The following is a 12,312-nucleotide window of genomic DNA, read 5'->3' on the forward strand; positions in this document are numbered from 1 at the left end:
GTTCTTAATAATGAGCTTTTTTTAATATGCTTTTTATTTTTGAGTAAGTACTTAAAAATTGACATACCCTATTTTTCACTTTTCTTTTTTTTTCGTCGAAGGTTTTCACATTTACCGACGGCTCCCGACGCGCAACTTTATGTGTTATTTGATAGCCTAACTATTTATAAATGAAAAATTAAAAAAATCAGCTGCGGAAGTTTGCGGTCCTGGAAGTTATGGGAAAAAATGTGATAGCGGTCGGAGTAGATAATTCGGTATCTTTTGCGGTTACTGCTGACATAGTTTACAAAAACTATATTAACCACAATATTTTGATAGCAATAGCTTATCATCTATTTTGCACTCGTCGTGCATGAGTAAATATGCATAACATTCATATTAGTACGTATTTCATATCTAAAAAACCAGTATATAAGGGGAAGCAAATATCTTCAAATTGCACACTTCAGCGTGTATTTCATATTGAGTGACACTTATTTAAATTGGTTATTTCCATTAAAATGTCAACTTTCAACTGTACTAAGGGCGATTTCATCATTCCCTATATCGAGCGTGGCAGAACCTTGGAATCGTTGTCCATAGTTCTACAGCAAACATCAAATGTTTCTGAAAACATCTTGTGTTTTGTAATTGGTGACATTCAAAGAAATATTCTGCCTTCTTTCAATAAGCGCTGGGCTCAAGCATCACGGAAAAAGGACGAATCTATTCGAAATAATACAAGCTGGCTGGAGTCAGGATATTCAGTACAGTTTCCGGAGTCTGAAGCACATTCACTGCCATCAACTTCTGGTAAACGAGGAAGACCGTGCATTGCTTATGGAGACTCCTCAGAATCAACAAAGAAAAGGAAAAACACTCTTTTACTAGAAGAATATGGGTTTGAGCACATTTGTAACGCATTTTTGCAAGGACTGCGGGCCTTAGGTGAGTATGCAGAGGCTCATCTTGTTGAAGAGCTAAGAAACTCTGAGAGCGAAAAGAAAAAAGTTTTCTCGACTATGTGGAAAGAGTCAAACCAAATGAAGATTTTATCTGATACCGAAGCATTGAGTGCTTTTATTGATTTGGATCTAACTAAAGCACAATATATGTACCTAAGAAATTTAACCAACGAAAGAAAGTGTACAATGTTACCCCCATATTACAAAATACAAGAAATAAAACAAACTTGCTATCCACCATCTTCTACAATCGAAATCACAAATACTTATGCTAAAGTGATTAATATACAAGACTTACTGGACCACACAGTTGCCAGAATTTTAAAAATTAATCCAGTTTTCCTAGAACAACACAGAAATTTAATCCTTTACTGTAAATGGGGATGTGATGGTTCATCTGGCCAAAGTCAATACAAGCAGAAACTGCCAGAAGAATCGGAAACTATTTCAGATGCCAATCTGTTCGTCACTTCATTAGTTCCCATTAGATTAATTGATGACCTCTCACAAGCCATTATTTGGCAAAATCCAGTACCTTCATCTGTTCCTTATTGTAGACCCATTTCTATTGAATTTTGTAAAGAAACTCCTGAAAAAACTAAGGCAGTTGTAGACGAAATTACCAGACAAATTGAATCTTTACGCCCGTCATTAATAAACAAAGATGGTGTTGCAGTAAATGTGAAGCACGAACTTTTTCTAACAATGATTGATGGTAAGGTGGCTCAGGTCCTAACAGAAACTCCATCGGGTTCTACGTGCACGATATGTAGGGCTACTCCTCGACTTATGAATGACCTATTAAAAGTGACTGCTAGACCTGAAAATGAAAGTGCTTACCAATATGGATTATCCACATTGCATGCCTGGATTCGCTGCATGGAAATGGTATTACACATTTGCTACAATCTTGACTTTAAGACTTGGTCTGCTACAACAGAAGAAAAAAAGAAATTGAAGAAAGAAAAGAAGGAATTTGTTCAAAAACATTTCAGGGAAGAGCTAGGATTAATTATCGACAAACCTCGTCAATTAAGTGGAAACTCAAGTGATGGAAATACAGCACGAAGGTTCTTTTACAATTACACTTGCTCGGCGAACATAACAGGTGTTGATGAAACATTGATTAAACGCTTGTATATTATTTTACAAGCTCTATCTTCTGGAATGATGATCGATCCCGAAAAATTTGGAGTTTATGCCTTAGAAACTGCGCGAATTTATGTTAGTAACTATGATTGGTACTACATGCCATCCTCCGTGCACAAATTACTTATACACGGAGAAAGCGTGATCAAACATTTTTCTGTTCTTCCTATTGGGCAACTGTCGGAAGATGCACTAGAGTCGCGCAATAAAGACTACAGAAATATGCGCCTGCACCATGCCAGAAAATGTTCCCGTATAGCTACAAATGAAGACGTATTTAAAACGCTTCTATATACTTCAGATCCATACGTTTCAAGTTTAAGAAAACCTTATGTGAGAAATGTGAAGGATCTTGATGAAGAGGCACTAAGTCTTTTGAAGGTGGTACCTGAAGGTGATCCTACGTTTACACCGGAAGTAATTTTAGTTAGGAATAGCCAGGATAATAACAATTAGATATAACATTATAAGTAACTAAAACCTAGAATAAAACCAATAATATTATAAGATTTGTCTAATCTAAGATAAATTAGTTTGGTGTGAGGCATAGATAGGTACTATACGATTTTATAATTTTATGTATTTTATTATGCTTGTGTGATAAGTATAATTTTACTCATATTAGTACTTATTTATAAAAAATAAACTACTCGTATTACTTTTTTATCTTTTCTTTTTTTTTAACCTAAAATAAATATGTATACAATGAAAAAAATACAAAAATTGATTATTTTTAAAATCTTTGTATATCACTGTATACATGTGCCAAATCTCAATACAATACGATGAAAAACCTTGAAGTTACAGATTTTTGATCCGATAAGGACCCAAATTTTCCACTGTGCGGCGTGCTAAATGTACCTTGTTTTTAGGATGTATCTCCGTCTGTTTCCTCCTCTGTTTAGGTTATGAATTATGATGATAGAGTACATATTTAGGTTATAATATTAGCCCTCTTGCATTTGGCTCGTCTTAGCTGGATAACTGCCGTCCCTCCTGATTAGAACAGTTTACAGATATTTACCTCTACATTTAACATTAAATTAATTATGTTTTACTTTCTTTTAAAGGAGTAGGCAACGAAAACTTAAACCATCCTAATAAAAATATTACAGAACAAAAAAGCAATTTAGGCGAAATGTAGAGCGTAAAAATCACAAAATATGAACATCTTTTGTCTGACCTAAATGTTGGGACGTGTCCGTGTCATTGTATAAACTCCACTATACTCATTTGACTTAGGGCTAACCCACACGTACCACAGCCACACGACATCCCAACGACAAAATGTCGTCGAGCAGTATTTACGATTAAATGGTGTCGCTGCAGCTTTTTGTAGTTGCGTTGTAGGGGGGGAGGGGGCGTTGTGGTTGCGATGTGGTCGGCCGTGGTTCCGATGTGCTCGGTATCTGACAAGTGGTCGACAACGACTGCAAAATGTGGTACGTAGTATGTGGTTGTGGTGTGGTTGTGGTTGTCGTGTGGGTTGGCCCTTATAGTAAGACAGTAATATTTGTAAAAACTGGTTTAAAGAGACTTTTATAATAAGACGTTATTTTCGTTCATAAAAGTTTTACCGCATTATTAGTCAAAGATAGTTTGCGCGAAAGTTTTGCTGCTTACTTTATACTGGATGATCAAAACGAAATTGCGATTGAAATAGGACATACGTAGAAGAATTTACTAGAAGATGCAATCAGCAATAGCCAATCATAATATTCTAATGACACAAAGAACTGTTCATAAAGTGGACATGCAAATAGGCCTCAAGGAAATCTCCTCCCTCAATAAACCTCAAGGCAATACGAGATTCAATTGTGCGTTTGTTATTAGGGACCCAATTCTTATAACTCGTATGGTTGACGTCTAATCTTCATTTGGTATTCGTACTCTACAATGGTATTCGATTCGATTCGAGATTCGATTCGAGTCGACGACCTCTGTGGCTCAGTGGTGAGCGCGTTGGTAGCTCAAGCGGGTTCGAATCCCGCCGACGGAACAAAAAGTTTTTAATGTTCCCGGGTCTGGATGTGTATTAAATATGTGTATGATATAATAAAAATCTTAAATATATGAATAGTATAAAAGTATTAAATATATTTCCGTTGTCTGGTACCTGTAACACAAGCCCTTTAGGTACTTAGCACGGGGCCAGACTGACGTGGTGTGAAGCGTCCATAGATATTATTATTATTATTATATTATTGCCCATGATTGACGTCAATTGAGCATGATATAGAGAGCTTCACAATTACACATGGTTATCCATTTTCTGTCTGTCACCTCTTCACGCCCAAACCGCTGAACCGATTTTGCTGAAATTTGGTATGGAGATACTTTGGGTCGCGGGAAATAGCATAGTTTACTTTCTATAGTTGCGGGTGTCATCTAGTACATATCATATACTTCATAAGTCATAACCCAACGGAAAGAGCATAAAGGTTCCTCCACACAGGCGCGTAATTATCGGTCGATAATATCGCATGCGGTATTGTGATAATACGTCCCGATTCCTCGCACACAGAGCCTGCGTTTTTATCGTCCGATATTTCTTACGAGAGAACGCCGATTATTATCGCAGGTGTGTATATGGCCGTTTGCGTCCGATATGATTTCTAGAATGTTTTGTATTCTAGAACTCATATCGGAATAACGCAGGACGGAGAAACGCAACGTCCTACATCCATTGCGCCATTATTATCGCAGCAGTGTGTAAGTACATGACCATCCTAATACAAAATGTACTGAAAACCGATATCGCAATAACGCATGCGATATTATCGACCGATAATAACGCGCCTGTCTGGGGGAGCCTTAATATTCGCGCGCTTGTGATCGAACCGACATTCTAGATAATAAATGAGAATCGCACCCTCTTACAATGATAGCTAGGTTACGAACAAATTGATCTGATGAAAGAGATTGAATAATAATTAGATAACTTTAATTTAATAATGATTATAATTTCCTATTTAACTTTTTGAAATTTTTTTTTACTTCGTACTTATCTTCCAAAATATATGTTACTGCAAAATATAAGCCTAACCTAGCCATACTTCGGCACGGTGATTGTGTGCTTGTGGCTAGACGTATGCGAATTATAATTGCATAAGTTGATAAAAATGCTATGTAATAGCTTTACCGCGGCGGTACCCGAGTGCCACAGCTTTTTTTCTAAATATTTTGACTGACATTCCAGGAGGCGGAGTGCGAGAAGACCTCTATGGATGTCAAGTACAGCATGGACACGAGGATCGAGGACAACGCGCGCATGTTCAAGCTGCAGAAGGCGCAGTTTGACCAGGAAGTCAATACCGCGGTACGTGTTTTTTTAAAAGCTTTTATTTAACTTGCTCTGCATGTATGTAAGTATGTATGTTACGGTGGAATTTTGGAACTTAATTTTAAGGTATATATATTTAACCGATTGAGCTGAAATTTTGCATACGCGTTTAGTTTCGATGACCATGCACGATATGATATGTGACATCAGGCTAAATCCAATATGGCCGACCATCCAAGATGGCGAAATAATTATTTTCTATGCAGTCCTACAATTTGATTATTAAACGAAAAGGCTTTTTGAGAGTAACTCAAAAACGAATGTAATTTCATTTTACATCCAACATGGCGGCTCATCCAAGATAGGGGAATAGTTATTTTTAATGCACTTCTGCACTATGGGTATCAAATGAAAGGGCTCTTTGAAAGAAACTCGAAAACGAATGTAACGTCATTCTACATCCAATATGGCGGCTCATCCAAGATACGGGAATAGTTATTTTTAATGCTCTTCCGCAATATGGGTATCAAATAAAAGGGCTCATTGAGAGTAAATTGAAAAATAATATTATTAAAGTCGTGTCGTCTTCTCACTTGTCGTGACGTGACGTGAAGTGACGTGACGTGATGTGACGTTACGTGTCGTGTCGTGACTTTACGTGACATCACGTGACATGACGTGACGTTACGTGACTTGAAATGACGTGACTGACAGCCGGGTTTTATAAAATGCCCGGTTGAATCCGGTCACTTTTTTAAAATGAAATTTACCTTTTTAGTCATGCAGAAATCTAGCCAGAGATAACTAAAAAAACAAAAAATAAATTATAAACAAAAAAACTTTTTGAAAAAAAGATTTTATTTAAATAGTCTAAAAAGAAGAAAATAAGATTCTCCTTAAATTTTTTAACTATTAAGTTATAATCCTCAATATATTATACAATTTGCATGATAATAAAAGCTTGTCGCGAGACTTAGCAATCTATCAGTACTTGATAAATTTATTAAAATAAAAATATAATATTAATTTACTCAGTTATATAGTTATATTATATAAATTGGTAGGTACTATTTTATTTACAAATCGCGCGACAAGCTTTTATTATCATGCAAATTGTATAATATTTCGTTATAACTTCTAAACTATCTGACTTAGAGCATTGAAGTAAATAATTTATTTAAGATAAAAACTATCTTTTTAAAACAAAAAAAAAACAGTTTAATGTGCTAGATCCTTCACAAAAAGCCATTAATTAAAGAATACACATTTTTTTTTCTTAATTTTTGATTTTTCTATATTTAATTCCACGAAATTTATAACATATTGCCTGTGTAAGCGTAGTCCACAAGTTTAGCTATCAAATGAGACCTTTTTTATCTTTATAGGATATTTACATGAGAAGTAATGGTCAGATTAGTGTGAAAGCCCGAGAAAAACTAAAATGGCTGCCATTTTACAACCGTGAGAGAGAGAAAAATTTTGAGGGCCAATTTGTCGATAAAATATGCCATAGATCATGAAATTAAAGGATCGGATACCGGTGTCGGGACACATTGTACATCTTTACATTACCTGCTCTGTGTGTGACACCCTTAATATTACTTACTAGTACGTGAGCTATAATTGGGGATCCCTTGTGTTCATAATAATGATTATTGACAAGCTCAAAAGTCTAACAATATCGGCTTCTTATTATAATTTAACTAGCTGACCCGGCAAACATTATTTTGCCAAAAAGTAGATAAAAACCTATTCGCAGGCGTAACGGTTGATTAATAGACAGATGGGGGACCTACGTAGTTTGTTCGCGTTACGTCAAACCCAGCCGATAGCCGACAGCAACTACGTAGCTCCTCTATCTGCCTAGGAATCAACTCCCTCGGGCCTCGATAGTACATATTATACAAAATTTCATTAGAAGCGGTTGAGCCGTTTTGGAGGAGTTCGCGCATAACTGTACTTATACCTAACACGAGAACTTTATATATTAGATTCTATTAATTTGATCATTGAGTTTAAATTACAGAAACATAACATTCTGCAGGTGCGTAGCTCTGACTAGTCACAGGATATTTTTGTGACTTTTTATGTAAATACAAATGACAGTCGCTGTAATAAAACTACTTTTATAGAGTACCTAAGTCGCTTTACGCACGGGACACATAAAATGTGTAGCGACAGAACATGGTCGTAAAAGTGTTTATAGCCGTATAAAGCGTGATTTGGCTGTACAGCGAAAGACATCTTTACTATTTAAACTGTGCACATGTGTTAAATGTAAATTTAATTGCAATGTGCAGGCTTGGGAAGTCTCATTTGAAACATGGTGTATAAAAATAAAACATAATATTTTTGAGCGTAATAATGTATCCCGTATTTTATAGAGTTCACTGTGAATGTAGCAGCGAGAGCATTTTTTTTTGGGATTTGTATGGGGGCTGGAGCCCTTAGACACCCTAAAGTATTAAGTGTTATCACTTATCACTAAGTATTGTTACCCCCTGTATAGTGTTTCCAGGTTTAGACAAGAAGTTTAGGTACAATTTTTGGAACAAAATTCCTGATGGCGCGTTTGGCGTAAATATGAAGGCTAGACAGAACGATATGATTTGACCTCGACACTTTTTTATTAGTACCTGCATGTTAGGGGCAGAGGGCGTTGATAGTAAGTATTCCTGTGCGTCAACTAGATGGCGTTTTTTAAAATAAACAGCGACGCGTTGTTAGTATTCCTGGGCGTCAATAGATGGCGTTTTTTTAATAATTGTATATTACAGGTTTTTTTAACATAAGAAATAACTTCGTTCCATTCGGGTCCCTTGTCCCTTGACACGTCTCAATTTTTTTTTTATGTTACAGAAAGCCGAAGCGGCCCTAGCTTACGAGCTGCAGGCCGCTAAGATCAAACAGAAAATACGAAACGAGGAGATACAGATTGAGGTCGTGGAGCGTCGCAAACAGATTGAGGTAATCTGTCACGTTCTATTGTCTGGAAAAACTTTATAGTCAACATTTGTTGCAGTCCCCTTCTTTGTTAAAACGGGTTAGCTTTATGGTTATATTATCATTTAAGTAAACCGTGATAAAATAAAACAGTGTGTACTTATAGATTATATTTTTTGCGACAGCATTATATTTTGCATAAAGTATGAAGTAGGTATTTCCCTTTCGAAATATCAAATCTATTTTATTCGTGAAATTCCCTACTATTTATAGATCCTAATAAAAAAAAATACAGTGATATTTAAGAAATCTTACATGTTAAAACACTGTGGACCGTACAGTCTAATAAACCTTAGTAGTAATTTTTGCCGGGTGTTACCTGTCAAGGAAACTCGATTTGTCTATTGCGATATTGTTGATGATGATAATAAAAACGATACCGTATTGATTCCAGGTGGAACAGCAGGAGATAATGCGTCGCGAGGAGGAGCTGACGGCCACCATCCGGCTGCCGGCCGAGGCGGAGGCCTACAGGGTGCAGGCCATCGCCGAGGGTCTGCGGTAAATATACTTGTGTGGTCTTTAGAGGCTTTAACGATGGTGGCTACGTGCCGGGAAGTTCAATCTATTGATAAATCCATTCTGCCAACTACGTTTATGGCTGACCAAAGATGGGTAGCTTTCTACCAATAATTGCCGTGAAAACTTCACCTGGACAATTATAGCGAATGACGTCGCCGCGCCGTTTGCTGAACTATAACGAGAAAGCTGTACAGCGTGATAATAATTTACTTACAATATTCACGTATAGCGTTCACGTATAGCATGCAGCTCTGGATTTATGTATAGGCATTAGGCACTGCATGGGAGTACCCATGGGAGGCACTGCATGGATTCTGGGGGGGGGAACAGATTTTATATAAGATAGGTGTTAGGTATTTAAAAAATTATACACTTTTTCTTTATAAAATTCTTAAACCAGGTACCTTTGTACATTGTCTATTTTAAAAGGAATTTTCGAGGGTCTTCGACAAATCGTTTTATTACGTCTTCTGTGAAAGAATCGCTCATATCTTTTATAAGTTTTCTATTCTATGAAAGTACTAGATATTTTTCTATGAAGGTACTAGATTTTCGATAAAAGTACTAGATAAGATACTTAGCATGACCCATAGGACATGGCCTATAAGCGGCAGGCGGCAGCGTTCTTTGGTGTCCTAGGGGGGGGGCGGCAGCGTCCTAGGGTTGCGGCAGAGCTCGTACATAGGGGCGGCAAAATTAAGTCTATATTCATAAAAAATATAAATCCGGCCCTGATTGCGTGAGAGAATACAATGCGATCAAATTATATACGCGATGTGTCTGAAATACATTTCTCTGATTGTGCTTTCTGTTTCTGCCAACAGCACACAGAAGGTGGAGGCGGCGAAGGCGGACGCGGAGCGCATCAAGGTGCTGGGCGTGGCGGAGGCGATGGACATCGGCGACGTGGGCAAAGCGGACGCCGAGCGCATGCTCGCCAAGGCCAAGGTGTACAAGCAGTACGGCGACGCCGCCATCATGGCGCTCGTGCTGGAGGCGCTGCCCAGGGTGAGTGCCACAGCCTTGATGGACAATCATTTAGACCTTTACAGATTAGGTTATGAGTTATGATTGACTATGACAGACTATGACAGAGTCTTGTTCGATACGTAATGGGTCAGCTCGATCGTAGTAAAATCCGTCTACCACTGTCATCTTCCATTCAGACAAACGTCGTGACTCGTGTAATAACCCTTAACTGTTGTGTTTTGTCAGGTGACTAAAGTAATAATCGGAGGTCGCTAACAGTGCCCGCTTATTAAAATGATTATTATGGTAATTATAAGGACCAGAAACGCAATTCGCAACACTAGAGGAGTTACCCGCTTTGGTCCTCGGGGAGATAACTCCTCTTGTGTTGCGAGTGTCCTTGGGCGGCGTTTGCTTCTTTCCTGGTCATAAAAATTGCTCTAGTGCACGTATTAAGTACTATAAAATTTCCAGATCGCGGCGGAGGTTGCGGCACCGCTGGCGAAGACGGACGAGATAGTACTCGTGGGTGACAGCGGCGCGACGGGCGAGATCGCGCGGCTGGCGGGGGGCCTGCCGCCCGCGCTGCGCTCCCTCACCGGCCTCGACCTCACGCAGGTGCTGAAGCGCCTGCACCCAACCGGCACAGGTATGTAGTAGCACCCCCGGCCAGGACGGACGAGGTAGTACTCGTGGGCGACAGCGGCGCGACGGGCGAGATCGCGCGGCTGGCGGGGGGCCTGCCGCCCGCGCTGCGCTCCCTCACCGGCCTCGACCTCACGCAGGTGCTGAAGCGCCTGCACCCAACCGGCACAGGTTTTGTAAAGTTTTAAGTACACCAAAATGAACGATGTAAGTTACGTTAAGGATAGCTTGGTGGAAATGCACTGTGTTCGATTTTTGGACACGCATATTGCGCCGAGCTTTGCATATCGACCTTAAAGTTGTGAGTGTGTGAATCGAATGACTCGAATTCGTGGTGACTTTTCATCAAACACGCCGAATAAGCGCATTAATAATCCTATAATAAAAAAAATGCGTTCGCTGTCTTAATAATTATGACCATTTATGACGAAAAAAATGATGAGATAACAATATTATGATAAATAATAAGTTATAACGATTGATGAACTTAGTAGGGCTGGGAATATCTAGCCCTTTGTTCCACTTATCAAAATAAATTAAATAGTGCGACTTTTAAGTCGATTAAGTCGATAGATGGCGTTGATTGCTGTTTACAGCACTCAACGCCATCTATCCAGAGGCCGAGGAACTAAGAATATGTGATAATTTTAAACCAGAGACTAATGCACCGTATTTAGATACAATAATATAATAATTAATTATTATTTATTATATTGTTACAGATGACAATGCATCGCCATTGGGCAAGAAGAAGGAAACAACAGTCTCCTAAACATCGCTACAGACATACTACGATGCATAGACTTAATATAGGTTTATGCTACGATGCGCCTCACATTGTACGCATTCCATACATTTCTAATATCAGATTACTGCCAATATTTAGCAGCCATTGCAAAGTTTGGTCCAAAATATTCTTTAATAAAATTAATCCCACCGTAATATTGTGACGAAGAAATACTAAGGTATTTTTCAAAGGAAGGACAATGTAGCCTCTACTTTTGATTCTTACCGTAAAGGCCTCTATTCACGTTTCGCTATGATGGAAAACCATGATTACCAACTCGATTGCGCAGCTGTCAACAGTAAGCACAAGAAATGACGATTATGGGCAATCATAGACAATATGCCCCTGTAAACCATCATAAACGCCAGTACTATCAATCATGCGCCAAGTGGAGAGGCAACATTCTCTTTGGAATATATTACAATGTCCCTAGTACAACTGTAGATTAAAGTCATTATTTAAGGGCCTCATACACTCAAAGAATATTTAAGTAGCCTTAAATGTGAACAAACGTCTCTGAAGTGTGCTAGAGTGAGAAATAGAATGAGACTTAAAGTTTGAAATCTGCTATTTTTGTAACCGTCTGCACTCTGCTCTGACTTAGTCATACTATGGAAAAGGATTTTGAAGTAAAAACTAATGGCGTATTGGAGATTTTGAAATAAGATCTTCTTTTGAAGACCACCTCAGAACTATACTATCCTTATATCAGTTCCGTGCGTCAAAACCAATAGTGTGACGTGGTTAGAAAATCCATACTATAACAAAGCTTGACTTACACCGCGATAAACTAGGTAAGCTAACTATCTAATTTCTCAGTAGTTCCTACATTTGGGACATGACAATCTTGTGATAGGGACTCCAAAAGAGACTTAAATTATAAAATTTACTTATGTTCAGGGCATGAGTGAATTTTGGGGTTTTTGGCAGAAGTTTATTATTTCAATAGATTTGATAGTTAGTCAATGAAAATAACTACTGAATAGATAAACCGGCCATTAAATTTT

The 12,312-nt window shown here is 38.1% G+C and overlaps 1 protein-coding gene across 1 annotated transcript in view; it reads left to right on the forward strand.

Moving 5' to 3' along the window:
* Positions 1-11,563, forward strand: part of LOC121727862 (flotillin-2) — a 235,204-nt gene extending 223,641 nt beyond the window's left edge. The window contains exons 5-11 of the mRNA XM_042115902.1: positions 5,296-5,415; positions 8,239-8,346; positions 8,777-8,883; positions 9,729-9,912; positions 10,348-10,522; positions 11,241-11,307; positions 11,339-11,563. Coding sequence (XP_041971836.1) covers positions 5,296-5,415; positions 8,239-8,346; positions 8,777-8,883; positions 9,729-9,912; positions 10,348-10,522; positions 11,241-11,290 — 744 coding nt within the window. The 3' untranslated portion in view covers positions 11,291-11,307; positions 11,339-11,563. The remainder of the gene's footprint in view (positions 1-5,295; positions 5,416-8,238; positions 8,347-8,776; positions 8,884-9,728; positions 9,913-10,347; positions 10,523-11,240; positions 11,308-11,338) is intronic.
* The last annotated feature ends 749 nt before the right edge of the window (positions 11,564-12,312 follow it).

This window comes from Aricia agestis, chromosome 6 (genome assembly GCF_905147365.1).
Source record: "Aricia agestis chromosome 6, ilAriAges1.1, whole genome shotgun sequence".
NCBI classification, from domain to species: Eukaryota; Metazoa; Arthropoda; class Insecta; order Lepidoptera; family Lycaenidae; genus Aricia; species Aricia agestis.